The sequence below is a fragment of the Salmo trutta genome, chromosome 26, assembly GCF_901001165.1.
Source record: "Salmo trutta chromosome 26, fSalTru1.1, whole genome shotgun sequence".
Lineage (NCBI taxonomy): Eukaryota > Metazoa > Chordata > Actinopteri > Salmoniformes > Salmonidae > Salmo > Salmo trutta.
The window spans coordinates 10,253,587-10,272,966 of NC_042982.1; the positions used below are offsets into that span (position 1 = coordinate 10,253,587).

Here is a 19,380-nt window from a genome sequence, read left to right on the forward strand (position 1 = left end):
CAATGTAAAGCAGGTGGTTAGAGCGTTGGACTAGTTAACCGTAAGGTTGCAAGATTGAATCCCTGAGCTGACAAGGTAAAAATCTGTCGTTCTGCCCCTGAACAAGGCAGTTAACCCACCGTTCCTAGGCCGTCATTGAAAATAAGTATGTGTTCTTAACTGACTTGCCTAGTTAAATAAAGGTCTAAAAAAAAATAGCGATTTCCGATTGTTATGAAAACTTGAAATCGGCCCTAATTAATCGGCCATTCCGACTAATCGGTCGACCTCTAGTTACAACCCATTGGTTTCCCCAATAGATTAGTAGTCCTAGATGTCTGTTTCGTTGGTATTCATTTTCATTGTCGTCGTCGTCCCCCCCCCCCCCCCTCCTCTGAGTGCACTTTTGGTCAGTGTGGATATGAGAGGGAATGTGTAGTGTTCTCCTAGGACTGGCTATGCTATTGAAATGACAGGGGGACTGAGTCCCTCCCTGCTTCAAAACTATGCTAATGCCGGGGACAGCTGCGGCCCTTTCTAAAAATGTTCTATCCGACAGAACATGGGGAAGTCTCCTCTTTAAACACGTAACAATGTTATACAAATAATTAATTAATTCCTCACGCTGTCACGCTCCCCAAAGTCCACTACGTCTGTCTCTATCTGGGAACGTTGCTGCGTCTCTTTATTACCTTAGTTCCCAGAGTGCTGCTACGGCTGCTGTTATTGGCCAGCCCAAATGCACCCACAGCGTTCAATACCCCTAATGAAGGCCTGAGGAGCCGCCCCCGGAGGAGTGTAGCGGGAGCATTCCAGCCCACTGCCCATGCGCCCCTCCAACCCAAGTTGTAGAAGGCAAGTGTCGGGGATTGGGGGGGGGGCAGCCTGGATGCCTCCACTGGATGGGAGGACCCGGGGCGTTGAGGTCTGGCTTGCGAGACCCGTGTCGCCATGCCAAGTGATGGTATTCAGAGCACCGGCATTATGCTGAGGAGGAGCGTTAGACGCTGTGACTGTGATGAGCTCCCCAAAAAGCACCCTGTTGAGGCCACACTGGTGTGTGACATGCAGGACTGCTTTTAAAATACTCACCGAGGTTGGAAGGTGTTGCTTTCTCCTAATGTGTACTGTGGCTCTAAGAAACGGTCTGGATGCAGTATGCAATCAATCGGTACCCACACCAGATGTTTAGGGGGAGGGGAGAAAATGTATTGCTTTAATCTTCAAGCACTATTGTTAGGCTTAAATCACTGACTTTTCAGAGTTATTTCATGACTTGGAAGACCTCATCTCTTCTGGTCCGTTTTATCAGATGGATTCACCCTCTGTGTCCCAGTTAGTATCCCACAGCTAGGATCCTCAGAGCATGTTTGGCTGTGAGTTGAGGGGCCGTTCTGTACGACCTCCGTGTTTGCTCGCTCTGATAGAGACGTAAAGCCCCTAGGAGGATAAAGACCACCAGGGCTCCAAACAAACTAACCAACCCAGCCTGCCTCCTGTACCTACTGGCCCAACCAACAGCCTGTGTCCCTAAGCCGGGTATTCTAACAGAAGGGGCCCCTGCCCTCCCCCTTACCCCCACTGCAAAGAGCGAGGCCGGACGACCGTTTGTCATGGCCCAAGAAAGAAGTGATTGACAGTGCGGGCCAAAAGAGAAAAGAAAAGCAAGAGCCCCCCCCCTGCCCAAAAAAAGAAAATGGGGAGAAGAAAGGCAATTGAGTAATAATGGCCTTAAGCAAACTAGCGGAGCATATGCCACCCGGTCGAGGATTAAAGGAGGCCTTTGTTGTGTCCGGAGGCCTGACCATCGATCTTCCTCCCTTGTTCCCTCCCTACTTCTCCCCTGTTTAAATTGACATCTCTCCCGAGAGCAACATAGCCTTTCCACTGGCCACTGTGGCCTGCCTCTATTACACTGGCAAACAAGTTTAGGACGAGGCTGCCTGACCAGAGTGCTGCTGCTTGTTAAAGCCTACTTTTCTGGCCTTCCTGTCAGTCGGTCCCAACTGTGGAAACGGACTGCTTTGTTTTTGCTATAATGGGGGTTCTGCTTTTGATGAGACTGAATTTGATCAGTCATAATGACAGCCAACAGTTACCAATGGAGGAAATGGAATGCCTATGTCCCTGACTATATGGCCAGAAATTGAGGTAGCTTCCCCACCTCACTCATTATTGGAGGACCCACTGTGGTCTGGCTGACAAATATTCATCTCCTCACCATCCTTTTCCTGTCATCCTCCTTTCAATCTCATCCCTCCACTACTATCCCCCTTACCCATATTCCACATTTGCGCACACATACTCGCATGCATACACATGCCTCTGCAACCCCCGTCCCTCTGCGGGGGGTATAATGATCCCCAGCCTGGCTTGGCTCTGCGCTCCCATGGGAGAGGTTTGTCAACGTGGTCGGTCACAGTCCCACGCTCTCTGGAAGAGTATGTACCTCCCAGGCCAGATAAAACAGGCATACGCAGACGGGTTAGGGGGGTGTTTAACCAGGTCACCCACTCCCAGGCCTGCTGTTACTGGGCTGGGGGACCCAGAGGGGCCTGCCTGGTTAAACACACTGTGGCTGCAGGCAGGCCGGACACTATAGGCCCAGAGACCTACTCCGTCTCTCTCACTCCCTCTCTGTCCCAAATTACTTCACATACCAGAGTCACCTGGCTGAGTGATAGCATTTGCCATTAATTTACTGAGATGTTATTTGTTGGAACCAATGCTGCAGTCCCCGATGCTGCGGTCTAAAGTGGTAATCAGCCATCGAAACAATAAAGCTTTTTAACAAACCAGGGAGACTGCTAAGGGATGGGGCTGGAGAAATGTAAACACTCAAATTCAACTATGGATGCAAGGACTAACCATTCATGCTATTCAAATGAGTATTAACGATGTTTTGAGGCTATGTAGTGTTTGACATTTTATGATATGCCACAGCTGTCAGGTAAATGGATTTACCTGACAGCTGTTTCTCTCTCTTGGCAGAAGAGAAATGCTGTTGACAGGGATGTAAACAAATTTGTGCACAACGTTTGAGAGAAATAAGATTTTTGTGCCTATGGAACATTTCTGGGATCTTTTAATATCAGCTCTTGAAACATGGAACTGACACTTTACATGTTGTTTTTATTTTTGTTCTGTGTATGTAGCAACTGCTGATTGCCCAATGCGTTATTTGTTAGGACTGCGGCTGTGTACATTCTACCACCACCAGAGTTGGCTTGAGATGCTCAACTCCTATGATATATATATATATATATATATATATATATATATATATATATATATATATATATATATATATAGCTCTAAAAAATAAAGGGAACACTTAAACAACACATCCTAGATCTGAATGAAAGAAATCATCTTATTAAATACTTTTTTCTTTACATAGTTGAATGTGCTGACAACAAAATCACACAAAAATAATCAATGGAAATCCAATTTATCAACCCATGGAGGTCTGGATTTGGAGTCACACTCAAAATTAAAGTGGAAAACCACACTACAGGCTGATCCAACTTTGATGTAATGTCCTTAAAACAAGTCAAAATGAGGCTCAGTAGTGTGTGTGGCCTCCACGTGCCTGTATGACCTCCCTACAACGCCTGGGCATGCTCCTGATGAGGTGGTGGATGGTCTCCTGAGGGATCTCCTCCCAGACCTGGACTAAAGCATCCGCCAACTCCTGGACAGTCTGTGGTGCAACGTGGCATTGGTGGATGGAGCGACATGATGTCCCAGATGTGCTCAATTGGATTCAGGTCTGGGGAACGGGCGGGCCAGTCCATAGCATCAATGCCTTCCTCTTGCAGGAACTGCTGACACACTCCAGCCACATGAGGTCTAGCATTGTCTTGCATTAGGAGGAACCCAGGGCCAACTGCACCAGCATATGGTCTCACAAGGGGTCTGAGGAAACCGGTCATGCTGGAGGATGTTGCAGGCAGCAGAACATTCTCGACGGCGTCTCCAGACTCTGTCACGTGCTCAGTGTGAACCTGCTTTCATCTGTGAAGAGCACAGGGCGCCAGTGGCGAATTTGCCAATCTTGGTGTTCTCTGGCAAATGCCAAACGTCCTGCACGGTGTTGGGCTGTAAGCACAACCCCCACCTGTGGACGTCGGGCCCTCATGCCACCCTCATGGAGTCTGTTTCTGACCGTTTGAGCAGACACATGCACATTTGTGGCCTGCTGGAGGTCATTTTGCAGGGCTCTGGCAGTGCTCCTCCTACTCCTCCTTGCACAAAGGCGGAGGTAGCGGTCCTGCTGCTGGGTTGTTGGCCTCCTCCACGTCTCCTGATGTACTGGCCTGTCTCCTGGTAGCGCCTCCATGCTCTGGACACTACGCTGACAGACACAGCAAACCTTCTTGCCACAGCTCGCATTGATGTGCCATCCTGGATGAGCTGCACTACCTGAGCCACTTGTGTGGGTTGTAGACTCCGTCTCATGCTACCACTAGAGTGAAAGCACCGCCAGCATTCAAAAGTGACAAACATCAGCCAGGAAGCATAGGAACTGAGAAGTGGTCTGTGGTCTCCACCTGCGCAACCACTCCTTTATTGGGGGTGTCTTGCTTATTGCCTATAATTTCCACCTGTTGTCTATTCCATTTGCACAACAGCATGTGAAATGTATTGTCAATCAGTGTTGCTTCCTAAGTGGACAGTTTGATTTCACAGAAGTGTGATTGACTTGGAGTTACATTGTGTTGTTCAAGTGTTCCCTTTATTTTTTTGAGCAGTATGTGTGTGTGTGTGTGTGTGTGTGTGTGTGTGTATATATGTGTATGTGTGTATATATATATATATATGTGTATGTGTATGTATATATGTGTATGTATATATGTATATCTATATATGTGTGTATATATATATAGATAGTACCAGTCAAGTTTGGACACACCTACTGATTCCATTTTATTTTAATTTTTTTACTATATTCTACATTGTAGAAATAATAGTGAAGACATCAAAACTATGAAATAACACACAGAATCATGTAGTAACCCAAAAAGTGTTAAACAAGTCAAAATATATTTGAGATTTTTCAAAGTAGCCACTCTTTGCCTTGACAGCTTTGCACAATCTTGGCATTCTCTCAACCAGCTTCATGAGGTAGTCACTTGGAATGCATTTCAATTAACAGGTGTGCCTTCTTAAAAGTTAATTTGTGGAATTTTCTTAATGCGTTTCAGCCAATCAGTTGTGTTGTGACAAGGTAGGGGTGGTATACATAAGATAGCCCTATTTGGTAAAAGACCAAGTCCATATTATGGCAAGAGCAGCTCAAATAACCAAGAGAAATGACAGTCCGTTACTTTAAGACATGAAGGTCAGTCAATAAGGGAAATTTCAAGAACTTTGAAAGTTTCTTCAAGTGCAGTCGCAACGACCAAGTGTGATGATGAAACATCTGCCACAGGATAGGAAGACCCAGGGTTAGCTCTGCTGCAGCAGATAAGTTCATTAGAGTAACTAGCCTCAAAAATTGCAGCCCAAATAAATGCTTTACATTGTTCAAGTAACAGACACATCTCAACATCAACTGTTCAGAGGAAACTATGAATCAGGCCTTCGTGGTTGAATTGCTGCAAAAAAACACTACTAAAGGGCCCCAATAAGAAGAGACCTGCTTGGGCCAAGAAACACATGCAATGGACATTAGACTGGTGGAAATCTGTCCTTTTGGTCTGATGAGTCTAAATTTGAGATTTTTGGTTCGAACAGCTGTGTCTTTGTGAGATGCAGATTAGGTGAACGGATAATCTCCTTGTGTGGTTCCCACCGTGAAGCATGGAGGATATGGTGTGGGGTGCTTTGCTTGAGACACTGTCAGTGATTTATTTACAATTCAAGGCACACTTAACCAGCATGGCTACCGCAGCATTCTGCACCAATACGCCATCCTATCAGGACAATGACCCAACACACCTCCAAGCTGTGTAAGAGCTATTTTACCAAGAAGGAGAGTGATGGAGTGCTGCATCAGATGACCTGGCCTCCACAATCACCTGACCTCAACCCAATTGAGATGGCTTGGGATGAGTTGGACCGCAGAGTGAAGGAAAAGCAGCCAACAAGTGCTCAGCATATGTGGGAACTCCTTCAAGACTGTTGGAAAAGCATACCTCATGAAGCTGGTTGAGAAATGCCAAGCTGTCATCAAGGCAAAGGGTGCCTGCTTTGAAGAATCTAAAAAATAAAATATCTTTTGATTTGTTTTTAACACGTTTTGGGTTACTACATGATTCCATATGTTATTTCATAGTTTGGATGTCTTCACTATTATTCTACAATGTAGAAAATAGTCAAAATAATAGTGTACATGGACCTTGGGCTAAGTGTTCCGTATTGAGTATGGTGTGTTGAGAAATGATGCGCACTCCACAATGTTTATAGCTAACATTTCCTCTCGTTTTCTCTCTTACAGATGCCCCGGTTATCCAGCAGTTGAGAAGGACGTTCAAGTATTTCCAAGACTACAGACAGGTGGGTGACGACGATAAATAAACGCAAAACAGAAGAAACGGTTTCTGACACTCCCACTGTTCAATGTAGCCTGATCAATGGATTGTTCCACTCTAGTCAGCCTTTTCCTCCGAGGCCTGGGGTGTTTGGTTCAGGGAGGTAGAATAGGTCGTTGTCCACTAAACTCCTGGGATAACCTCTGGTTTGGGATATTTATACTTGGTGACACTGGGAGCCATGTTAGGCCTCTTATCTGTCTCTCTTTACTGAAGCAGAGGCAGGTGCAGCCACACCGCTTCGAGCAGGAAGGCGCCTCTGCATTAGCCTGCAGCTGCTGTTCCGTTAGACACCCCCCCCCACACACACACACATACACACAAAAATCCATCTCCCTCGTAGGTCTTTGATCTCTTCAATGGAGTGTGAACAGCCCCCTGTCTCCGTGTGTATGCACATGCGCGCACCCTTTCCTCCCTGCATCTCGACAACACACCTCCCCCTCTTGTCCTCCCTGGCCTCGGGTCTCCTGAACATGTCAGTTCTCTCTTCCATGCGTCCCATTTCCCTCTTGCAGCTGGTTCTTACAGGATTATGGCTTTATGGGGTTTGCGGTGATGAGGCCAGCAAACAAACTAAGGAAGCTCCTAATGCTCCTGCATTCCCACATAAGCAGCCAAATACAATTTTACTACAGCGAGCCGGGAGAGGAAAAACATAAGAATGATCTGAAGTGTTAAAGGGATAGGCCTCGTTCACCACAAAATACAAATTGCATACTTCTTTTTAAATGAAGCTTGGCTGATGTCAATTGACCCACATAGTTCTGATTTTTCACTTGCTCTTCCCACCGCAGCATTGTTATTGTATAGTTGTGTGATGTCATGTCTGTGCGCCCCAGATGATCATTGAGCCCACGAGCCCCAAGCTGCTTCCTGACCCCCTGAGGGAGCCCTACTACCAGCCTCCCTACACCCTGGTCCTAGAGCTCACAGACGTCCTGCTGCACCCCGAGTGGTCGGTATGTACCACCCCTTTCCTCCCCAACACACCTCACCCACCACCTTACCTCCTGGCTGGGTGACCTGGATGCCTTCTCTCAGTACAGCCTTGAACACAACAAGGAAAAAACATATTATCGTTTCATGGCTGGGGTTGGATGGTACATTGATAATTCATAAGTAGTCTTGTTTTTATTTGTTTACTTAGGCTTTTACCTCAAGCCCCCCCCCCCCGGTCCTCTGTGTGTGTGGCGGGTGGCCATCTGGCCTGTGGGTCGCTGGGGGCCCACCACCTGTCATCCTCCACTATCTGTAAAGACCCCCCTTCCTCTCACTCATTACCTGTGGCTTCCACCTGGCCCCCTCAGAGCCTGTCCCAGCCCTTACTCTAACACCACCTTCCACCTGGCCCTCTACCTGAGACCCTCCCTACTCCCCCTTACCTGAATGGTCTCCATGCCCGCTCCCCCTACGAGTGCCAGACAGGTGGGGCGCGGCCGTAACCCGACACCTGCCCTCAGCAGACAGCCGCTTGGTGGCCCTGCACGCAGAGCCTTTGATTTCTGACGAAAAGACAAGTGACTTTTTGTGTTAACACAGGCCTGCACCCAGGAGGTCGTCCAAAGGCTTCATCTGCCATAAACTGCTCCGTTTAGGCTGTCGAAAAAGCTAAATGTATGCCTGTAAATATACCACTTTATAACCTGACAGACTAATGAATCATTCACTGGTTGTGTGCATTTAAGTGGATTGGATAGTGGCTGTCGGGAAAAAAAATACAAATGTTACCCTAAATATAACACTCTATAACATAAATAACTGATGATTTGAAATGGATTATTCACTGACTATTTTTGTGGATAGCGTTCAGTGAGTGTTCTATCCATAAAGAATCTATCCCATTGCTGTTGGGAGTAGTTAGTATGTCTTTAAGCATGTAAGGTAAACTGGTTTGTTTTCCGGTCCTCTCCACAGCTGGCTACAGGCTGGCGCTTCAAGAAGAGGCCAGGCATCGACTACCTGTTCCAGCAGCTAGCCCCTCTCTACGAGATAGTGATCTTCACTGCTGAAACAGGCATGGTGAGTGACATGGCTGAACGCTGTTCTGGCGTGGGCCAATGACTTACAAGATCTTGTCACGCCATTATTGTACCGTGATGGTTTCAAGTACAACTTTGCCGTCCTATGTTTACGAATAGAATTTCCCATAAATCCACACCCATCTTTTTGTCCCTCTTGTGGCAATCAACATTGCAATTCTCTTCGTGTTGAAACATAACACATTAACTGCTGAAATAAGTCACATGCCACGTGAAGCATTTTGGATAGGTTAAGGCACAGACCTGCCTGCCTCACTTACTTAACAGTCACCTGCCTCTGCCACAGCCAATCATGGCTGCTCTTACCGCCTGGTGTGGCTTAGCTCGCTTGTGAGCGCATTCTGCTCCTGTCACCTCCTTGATTCCCCTGTAGACCTTTTTGTTCTAATGGACAATGGCCCACCCCCGAAACAAAAATGTGTTTTGTTACTCCAAACTAGCACTGTTGATGATTCTTGATCTCAAACAACATCCCTAGTGTTGTTGCGTTTGACTGTTTTTGTACCAATATGCCTCGCCCCTGTTTGTCCTGATTACTTACGTCTTGGCCAACAGGCGGGCTCAGAACGGTATGCCTTTTGGGCTGCAAATACCCCTTTTATTTATGCCAACATTTATATGCAAATGAGCCATGCTCCGCTCAGGGTCTAATTGGCTCCTTGTTTAGGGACTGTTTTGTTTTCTCTGGGTGAAGGTCAGCCTTAGTGTTGTGGTGACCTGCAGCAGTGACTGTGCCAAGTCAAACTGAAGCCTCGTCTGTACCTCCGCTAGCTGCAGATTTCCCTACGCAGTATGGATCATTTACCCATCAAGGTTTCCTGGGCTTCACATTACACCTGCCCACTGCGGTAGTGCTGACTAAGCCATGTAATTCTGAGAAGCTGTTACTTTAGATTTGAAATGCGATTTTTATTTTTTGTTATGAGCAGCAGCCAGGGAACTAGAACCTGACGACACAATCCTAGGTCTGTCCCTATCCTCAGCCCAACTCTAGCTATGTAACCGATGGCCGTCATGCATATGCATCTAGCATGTCAATGCTGTCTAACGTTGTGATGTAATGCGGGTTCTCTCTCACCAGACGGCGTACCCTCTGATTGACAGCATCGACCCCCAGGGCTTTGTCATGTACCGCCTCTTCAGGGACGCCACGCGTTACATGGAGGGACATCACGTCAAGGTAACAAGTCGTCAGGCTGACCTTCCGCCACCGTGTGTGTGTACTGTTGTTTTATGTACACTGCGTAAGCCTCCAATAACACAGTATTCCACCCATGTTGGTGTATAAAAGCCATCAAATTGTTCAGACAAATGCCCTGTTTGTTAATGTTGTATTTGGTTTGCTTTATTTTGGATATACCTGTGTATGCTCTCACGGTCTCTGTTGTTTTCTAAGACATGAGTTGAGTTTAAGACTGAGATATTAGTGTTCTCCTTTTCAACCCCGCTCCTCCTGGGCCAAGCCCCCTAGCCCAGAACCCCCGGTGCGCCCCTCTCCACTGTGCCGTACCCCAAACCCCCCCCCATGTCTCCGCTCCATAGCCGCCTTCTGCTCCGCATTGATTTTCCTATGCTCCAACTACATCTCTCTTTCTTTCTCTCATCCTCTGCCCCTGACAATAGGAGGGGGTTTCTCCCACTCCCCCCCCCCCCCCCCCCCCCCCCCCCTTCTGGGCCTCATTAACCTTATGCCCCCCTCTCTCCAACAGCCGTAGTCTGTCTCCCTGCATGGCTGAAGTACAATAGTGTTAACTTTGCTAAACTAACTTGTCACCCGAGAGAACCTCTAAGGTAATACTGTATAAGGTGGCTACTGTTGCTTTAATCATGTCGCCTGGCATCTTAAATGGCTGTGTATTACGAGCTGTATCAGAGCTGACTGTAATTAACATGCCTAGCCTACATCACCATGTTTCAATGGGGTGCTTTTGTAATGCATGGGAAACTAAATTGGCCTAGTAGTAAATGTGTGGTTCTGGTCCCTACATAGCGGTGTATAGGTATACCTTCTATGTGAAGATGCATGGCCGTGTATTGTTCATGGAGGTCAGTTCTTTCCATGTTAATCACTCACTACAAAAACTCATATTCATCGGGAAACATGAATAGTTGATAAGGGTAACCTGCTACCCCCTGCTATACAGAACTTGAATGTGTTTATTTGCTGATCAGTCTAACGTTACATACAGGATCTTCCTCTCCTTCTGTGTACTCGCCTGAATTCACGTGTCTCCTGTCCTCCTCCCCTACCGTTGGTGACTTTCTGCCCATCTCTGTCTCTCTCTCTTCACCCCCCCCTCCCCTCCTCTGTCTCCCCTCCCTCGCCTTCCATCTGGCCCTCTGAAAAGCAACCAGGAGGCAGAAAGGGAGCGAGAGAGAGGGAGGTCTGAATAGAGAGCCGAGTCCACAGAGACCTCAGGCGTCTGTCCAATGGTGAATTTCGATGGTGTTCTTTCCCCCCAAAAAAGTTTTTAAACAATGTGGAGCCACAGATGCGAGGTGTCAATAAAATCAGCGGGCCTGTCTGACGACGACACGTCATCGTCTGGTCTGTCTAATTAACTGTGATTAGAACCAGGCTGTGGTAGAATCAGCCATTGATGTTGGTGACAAGTCCAACTTTTGAGGGGTGAGATGTGGCCTAGCTTAGACCCCCCCCCCTCCCCGGAGACATAGGGCAGTTAGTGGAGTGCACGACCTTCTGCCACAGGTGGACCGACTGGATGGAGTTGAACAAGACTGTTGAGTGCTCGACTGCCCCACCAAATTTGCGTTTCAGAGATCAGTTTTATTTTGGTTTATTTTCAGCTGAAGTTGTTTCATTCTCCACGGGAGTGTCAGATTTAAGTAGTCATACTAGTACACTGTTTGTTTACCTGCTCACCAAACTTGTGTGTAACCCTATGAGAGGGTGTGTGTGGGTTGGACACATTCCTACTCCGGCTCGCAGCCTGTTGCTTTGTTAGGAGCACTGCTGCCTGTGAAACCGGAGCCCTACAGTGCCTTTACAAAGTGTTCATACCCCTTGACTTATTCCAAATGTTGTTTTACAGCCTGAATTCAAAATGAGTTCTACACACAATACCCCATAATGACAAAGTGAAAACATGTTTTTAGATATTTATTGAAAATGGAATACAGATATCTAATTTACATAAGTATTCATTAGCGACGCCTGGCACCGTTGCCTGTGGCGACGCCTGGCACAAAGTTTCCTTTCATTTGTTATTAAATCCTTTTGTTGTAGTAATGAAATGTTAAATAACTTAGTAAACACACTGACACTGTGAAGAAGCATTATCGCCATCATAATCATATAAGCCAGATAGGCCTATCACGTACATGCCCTTATTAGTCAAAAAGATGGTGTCTTGTCCTGCTCCTGAAATCTGCTCCGGCATTCTTCCCAGTCATCAGCAACAGAGCATTTGGGTAGGTGCATGTCTGACATCAGTTAATTAATGACTGATTTTATAACACCTACATAAGTTTCCAGCTATAAAATAACGCAATATGTAACAGGTCTAAATATGTGTCATGACCGTGTTATGTCAGCTATTATGACCTATTATAAACTGGGGGGGTTTGAGCCCAGAATGCTGATTGGCTGACAGCCGTGGTATATCAGACCGTATACCACGTGTATGACACATTTTATTTGTACTGCTCTAATTACGTTGATAACCAGTTTATAATAGCAATAAGGCACCTTGGGGGTTGGTGGTATATGGCCAATATACCACGGCTAAGGGCTGTACCCAGGCACGTTGCGTTGTGTATAAGAACAGCTCTTAGCTGTGGTATATTCACCATATACCACGCCCCCTCTAGCCTTATTGCTTAATTATGACATGGCTATGACCGTGTCATAAAATGTTATGACATTTAGGTTTTAAGTGTTACCAAATATTCACAACCCTGAGTCAATAATTTGAAGAAGCACTTATCGACAGTGATCACAGCTATCAGTCGTCTTGGGTATGTCTATCAGCTTTGCACATCTGGATTTGGGGATTTTCTCAAGCTCTGTTAAGGTAGATGGGGAATGGCTGTGAACATCAATCTTCAAGTATTTCTACATATTTTCAATGGGATTCAAGTCTGGGCCACTTGAGGACTCCCACATTCTTGTTCTAAAGCCATTCCAGCGTTACTTTGGCTGTGTGCCTGGAGTCATTGTCCTGTTGGAACAAATCTTCGCCCCTGTCTAAGGTTGCTCTCTGAAGCAGGTCCTCATCAAGAATTTGCCTGTATTTGTCTCTGGTCATTGTCTCCGCTATCCTTACCAATCTCCCAGTACCTGCTGCTGAAAAGAATCCCCATAGCAGGATGCTGCCACCACCATGCTTCACAGTAGGGATGGTGTTAGTTGGGTGATGAGCTGTGCATTTTTGTCTCATCAGACCATAGTCTTTTGCCTTATGATCTTTTCTTTCACGTTCCTTTTTGCAAACTCCAGGTGTGTTGTGTGCCTTTTTCTCAAGGGTGACTTCCATCTAGTCACTCTCCCAGATTTGTGAAGAGACTTGTCCTTCTGGCAGGTTCTCACATCTTAGCCAATGGACTCTAGTTCTGTCAGAGTAGTCATTGGGTTCTTGGTGACCTCCCTGACGAAGGTCCTTCTTGCCCGGTTGCTCAGTTTGGTCGGACGGCCAGCTCTAGGCAGAGGTCTGGGTAGATCTATTTTTTTTATTTCCCAATGATGGATACCTCTGTGCTCTTGGAAACTTTCGACACTCTAGAACTTGTTTTATACCCTTCCCCAGATGTATGCCTCATCACAATTCTCTCTCTGAGATCTACAGACATTTCCTTGGACTTCATGGTATAGTTTCTGCTCTGACATGCACTGTCAACTGTGGGACTTTATAAAGACAGGTGTGTTTCATTCTAAATCATGTACAAACATTAGCATTTTTGTTGTTGTTGCTCAATTTGGAGTATCGTAGCAAAGGGGTGTGAACACTTCTGTAAATTAGATTTCTATTTCATTTGAGGCATTTGCAAAAATTTCTAAACATGTTTTTACTTTCATTATGGGGTGTAGTGTTTTAGATGGGTGAGAATCCATTTAGAATGTAAGACGAAATGTGTAAGTCAAGGGGTATGAATACTTTCTGAAGCACTGTAGGCATCGCACGGCCAACTCAACTACACGTGTTCCAAACACACAGCTTATTATTTCAGTAAGATAGTGTATTTATCATAGAGGCTGACCAACTCTAAGCACAGGCATCAATACATCACTCACAAACTCATTACTGCACCTAGGCTAATGTAGAAATGTACATACACACACATTCTCTTGGCGATTGGGCCCCGTCTCAGAAAGAAGGCTGATTATTTATTGGGAGTGAGGAGAGTGTTCTGGTTCTTTCCTATACCCCTACACACACACTTTGGTCCCCTCCCCCTGCTCTGCCAGGCTAGTCAGCAGCATCTCGGGGGGGGGGGGGGGGTCCAGATGACAGTGATAAGGAGAACTCTGAGTCCCTCCATCTGCTCCCCAGGCCCACCACTGAGACTCAATACACAGGGCAGGCCAGGGGAAAGTGTGTGTTCTCCCCTCTACACACGTGTGTGTGTGTGTGTGTGTGTGTGTGTGTGTGTGTATATATATATATGCAAACATTACATTTATTGATGATCTAAGATGATTGCAAGGCATTTTGTGTGTTTCTTCGATTTGTCACAAGTACCTTTTAAACAATGAAAGAGATTTCATTTTTAACTCAACTTTCTTTAGATGAATTCCTCTTCAGAGAGTCTTGTAACTCAACTCTTTTCCACCCTCCCCTGTAGGACGTGTCGTGTCTGAACCGGGATACCTCCAAGGTGATAGTGGTGGACTGTAAGAGGGAAGCCTTCAGCCTGCAGCCTTTCAACGGTATGGCTCTGACAAAGTGGGACGGCAACTCGGAAGACCGAACGCTCTACGACCTAGCTCATTTCCTCAAGAGTAAGTGTGTGTGCAATGACGTGAGTGTCGGCCAGCCTGTTCCTTCCCAGACACGCTATTCACTCGTGTTTTTCTCCGGCAGCCATTGCGCTCAGTGGAGTGGATGACGTGCGTTCTGTGCTGGAGAACTACGCACTGGAAGATGACCCCATAGAGGCCTTCAAACGCAGACAAGCACAGCTAGCACAGGTACAGTCCAAACAAACCCAATGTTCAGGAGCAATGGATGTCAACTAACAAATACACTAACATTACCAACCAAGAGAAGTGTCCTCATTCTCAAGAAACATTACATTTTCTGTAGGAACATTTTCACGCTTGATGCCCGTTATCCATCTGTTTTGTGAGAGCTTTAGAGCTATAGTCCATTAGATACTGATGTAACTGTAGATACTGGTGTGTGTGTGTGTGTGTGTGTGTGTGTGTGTGTGGGGGGACAGGAGGAGGAGCAGAGGTTGGCTGAGCTGGCCCAGCCGAAGAAGCAGGGCATCTCCTTGGGCTCCATCGCCGGACGGTTCTGGCGCTCCAAACAACAGTGAGTGGCCCTCTCTTTCGCACCCACCAATCGCAGCCCACTCCTCCACAGTGTCTGGCCAAAAGGATGGCGGGCTGCAGTCACTTGGCAGGGTGGGTGGCGGGCGTCTCTCGACGCGTGGGGGAGAAGACAAGGAGAGACCATCCAATCAGCTGAACTTTTGACTGTCACAAGCATGTCTTGGGGGGGGGGGGCGAGCTGGAAAGAAGCAAGGGTCCAAAAGAAGATTCTGGTACCTCTGTCATCAGCAAAGTCACTTCCTGGATCTCGGATGTAGGCGGCGGATGCCCCCCCATCTGCTTCCGTTGGTCCTCTGTTGGCGCTGACGTATACAAAATGGTGCTGTGTGGTTACAGACATTATTGATTAAACCGTTTCAGTCCACATTAGTTCGTCCACTTCTACTGCCCACCGGCCGGTCATACGGGGAACTGACCAGAGAACAGTGCTCTTATCTGCAACTCCATGCACTTGGATCTGGTGCTCCGGAATGATGAAGTTTGATCAGCTTTGTGAAAAGTTTCCTTGTTTTTTTTTATGTATATCTAAGACTAAGCTGGTCAGGGTTTAGGATATGAATATTATTAAACCTGTTGCACTCTGAGACTCTAAGCTTATCTCCACCATCAAGAAGTCCTTGCTTGGACCGGTGTTGTTGACGCCAACGAGACTGTGTGCAACAGAGGCTGGAGCTTGCGCTGTAGGAATGAGTGGGAGAGACATTTTCAGCAAATCAAGCCAAGCCATGTGAAATTGGGCTGGTGGCACGCATACCAAGTGAAAAGTGGATCCTGATGTCTTAACATGTGCTTGTTGAATGTTCTGTGAGATTCAGTTTGTGAACCATTCACAAAGTCCCAAATAAATAAAAACAAATGTAAAAACTCTTAAATCTAGCATCTTGTGTGATTTGGCACAACGTAATGTGAACTAGCATCAATCAGGTGTTTTCATGGCAACATGTTGAATCTCTAAATACCCAGGCATCTACACTGAACAAAAATATAAATGCAACATGTGAAGTCTTGGTTTCATGAGCTGAAATAAAAGATTGGAGAAATGTTGTCAGCCATCCGAGAGCTAACTTTTTGTATGGCTCAATCGGTTTACATGTTATCAAGGAGGGACGTCATGTGTGTTTGGAACCAGAGGATCACTGGTACGAGCCCTGTTTGGGGCAGTTGGACAGTGGAGGAAGCTGTTACATTGGCAGATATAATCTAAATCTGAGATTTAATACATTAACAACTGGTAGAAGACATTTCCAATCTGACTTTTTTTTGTGAAAGAGGTCATCATGGAAATGTTTGCAGCACATTTCAATACACCTATATGGCTCTGGTAAATTGGTAGGATACTCCTCCACAACATGACTGTTTTACAGCCATAGGCCTGACTGTGTGCCTCCGCCAACTCCTATTTACAGTTTTGGTTTAGACAATGGCCAGGTGCCAGAGCATCTCAAGTAGGACTTTAGTAAATGACAAATAAGATTGTAATGAAGTATTGTGACGATTTAATACCTGACAAACACTGAGCCTCTTCAGTATTTGGCACTAGGGAATTTGTAGTTTTAAGGCAGCTTATCTCCAGCACAAATATTAGCAATACCAGATTAGGGTAGATCAATGCCTCACCCCCGGAGGGATATTTGTTAGGTTTTAAGGTGTCTAAAATCCTTTCATTCTCAATTAGATAATGATTCTATTTTAAATCCTTGCTTTAACAATTCTATTTGTTTTAGGGATTGGACATAATTTGTGAAGTCACTAAGCCTCAAGTCCCTGTTTTTGATTTTGCACAAACTAGGAGAAAATTGGTTAATTTGACCAAGTGTATTGTATTATCAATGCATCTTTGTAGTCTGTTATTGTAAAATAGTATTGCACATCGAGTGGGCCATTAATTGAAAATTCATCGAGAGGAAATCCCTCAGCGGTCGCAATAATTAGTTTGAATAGACTTTCTTTACAGAAACGCGTGACTTTGTGTAACGCCAATTGGAATACAACTAGATAATGCCACCGTTTGAGGTGTGAAGGGAGCATGTGATGGCTCAATTCACAAATACATGCAAGTTGTGGGGTGTCGAGGCTTTTTGGTTTACCACCCCCTACCTAGACAGATGTACACGTGCCAAAATACAAATGGCCACAGGCTTTCTTGGGGAAATGAGTGGGAGTTAATCTTTCTCTTAATACCATGGTTATTTAGTTTATTTTAACGAATTATTGATTTGATCTGCATATCTTAATAATTAGTGCAATTATCAGCAGTAGGCCTACTGGGTTGGAAGAAAACGAAAATCGATTGTCATATTTTTTAATTGAATTACATTTTCCTATTGGTTATAGTTAAAGTAGTACTACCACTCAAGTGACTATAGTGGCATATGTTTCTGTTGTTTACGGAGCATGTGACAAATACTTTTATTTGAAGTGACAATAATGCACTGGTCCAGGTAATTTACAGAGATCTGGACCAAAGTTAGGTTTTTTTTCTTTTTTTCTGTCTGCTTTAATGAGGTAATTTTCATTACCAGCATAGTTTGAGTAGGCTAGGACAAGTTGGGGTCAGAAATGAGTAGGCCTACCCATGTGGCCTGCAATGTGCCGTTTCATTTGAACCAAGCACAATCTGCTCGTGGAAAGGTGCGACCTAACTCAACCGACGTAATGTCACCTTAAACTGCTATAAATGAACATGCACGCGACAGAAAGCCTGGGCATCAGCCTGTCTCAGACTCATGGTGTTGCACTTGACACCTCTACAGAATGAGCAAATTCACATTTATAGGCGCCCTATGCCTTCTGCCACCGAATAACACCTCTCCAAATGTTCTAGAAGTGCGTCTTTCCGCTCCTCCTGGTTATTCCCTCTTTTTCTCCTCCCAGTTTAAGCACCACTGGTGAGACACACGCCACACCACGGCAAAAGCGATGATTCCTACACCATTTGGACATTAGGCACGTGTGGAGATTTGAGTGGCAAGTGCTAGAACATTTGCCCAAAGCTGTTACGTAAGGGTTGAAGAAATGGCACGACCTTTTAGATGCAAATCGACCAAATATTTTTCATTTAAAAAAATATCACAATTCTGACGAACTATTTCCATGGACATTACGCATGCTAAATACTTGTTAAACGCCTGCTGTGTCATGTCCTGTCGAATATCTGCCTCTGCAAACACAGGCATATTACAATTTTGCACGTATTTGATCGTGTCATCTGGTCATCGACTTGTTTTAGCATTCTTTTCCCTTAGGCCTAACAATTGTCTCTGATGTTCATTTGCGTAATACTAGTGCTTGACTTGGGATGGAAGAAGTGCAGGGTCTATCCTTTTCTAAGTCGGTCCATTTTGTTCACCGAAATTCACAAATGACGTTATGCTATAGAGACCTCCTGATTTATTCTTTTGTTAACGATTTATACACATTTTCCAGGACTTCTCCATGGCTTTTAAACCAATTTCCATGACTTATTATTATAGCGTACATGGAAAAAGTAAGCATTACTGACACTGGAAAGCTGCTGTCTCTGATCCCATGTAGACCTACCACCAGCCGTTGTGCCCTTGATCAAGGCACTTATCCCCCCACATAGAAATGCACTGTTATAGTCACATGTGGCCAACCCTCCATCTGCAGAGCTTCTGGGTGTGCAGGCTTGGCATTTTCAACATTACAACCAAATACTTTTGTCTTTATAAAATCATTCAATAACTCGGATCAAATGGGTAAGGTAGGCTACTTCAGAGGAAGGTCTCACTTGACATGTTTAAGGCTCAAATATTCATGTTTCGTGGAAGATCTATGCTCAGCAAGTTATTTGTCAATTAGGCTATTAGAATACGTTTAACATTGTCGCAGTTACATAGCTACTGTTTTAATATGGGGATTCCCAGCTTTCCAACGATGCAGATGCATTTAGGCTCTACAGTGCCGGTGGAAAGGCCACAACGAAAGCAATGTTTAATTAGCTATAGTTAACTAGCGGGAACTTGTAGCAGTTATGTTTTGAATTGGTGATCTAGTTCGTCTGGCCGTCATTATTGTATACCTGCTGCTGAAATGTGCTCTCTCTTCGGGCAACCGCCCACGTAGCATCACAGACATGCACTGAATAAGGTTTTATTTGATTTTGAAGGGTCATTTCGATAATGGCTGATTTATGTAGGTGTTTCATTGAAATATGACCAATCAATTATGAATGACAGTAACAACAATTATGAAACTTATTTTCATGACCTTACAAACCCTCATTTGAGGGCAGGTAGCCTGTCGTTCTGCACCTAAACAAGGCAGTTAACCCACTGTTCCTAGGCCA

The 19,380-nt window shown here is 45.4% G+C and overlaps 1 protein-coding gene across 1 annotated transcript in view; it reads left to right on the forward strand.

The window, feature by feature from the left end:
* LOC115163074 (mitochondrial import inner membrane translocase subunit TIM50) overlaps positions 1-15,943 on the forward strand; it is a 28,712-nt gene extending 12,769 nt beyond the window's left edge. The window contains exons 5-11 of the mRNA XM_029714664.1: positions 6,422-6,480; positions 7,358-7,477; positions 8,433-8,537; positions 9,639-9,737; positions 14,360-14,516; positions 14,599-14,705; positions 14,957-15,943. Coding sequence (XP_029570524.1) covers positions 6,422-6,480; positions 7,358-7,477; positions 8,433-8,537; positions 9,639-9,737; positions 14,360-14,516; positions 14,599-14,705; positions 14,957-15,055 — 746 coding nt within the window. The 3' untranslated portion in view covers positions 15,056-15,943. The remainder of the gene's footprint in view (positions 1-6,421; positions 6,481-7,357; positions 7,478-8,432; positions 8,538-9,638; positions 9,738-14,359; positions 14,517-14,598; positions 14,706-14,956) is intronic.
* Positions 15,944-19,380: the final 3,437 nt, after the last annotated feature.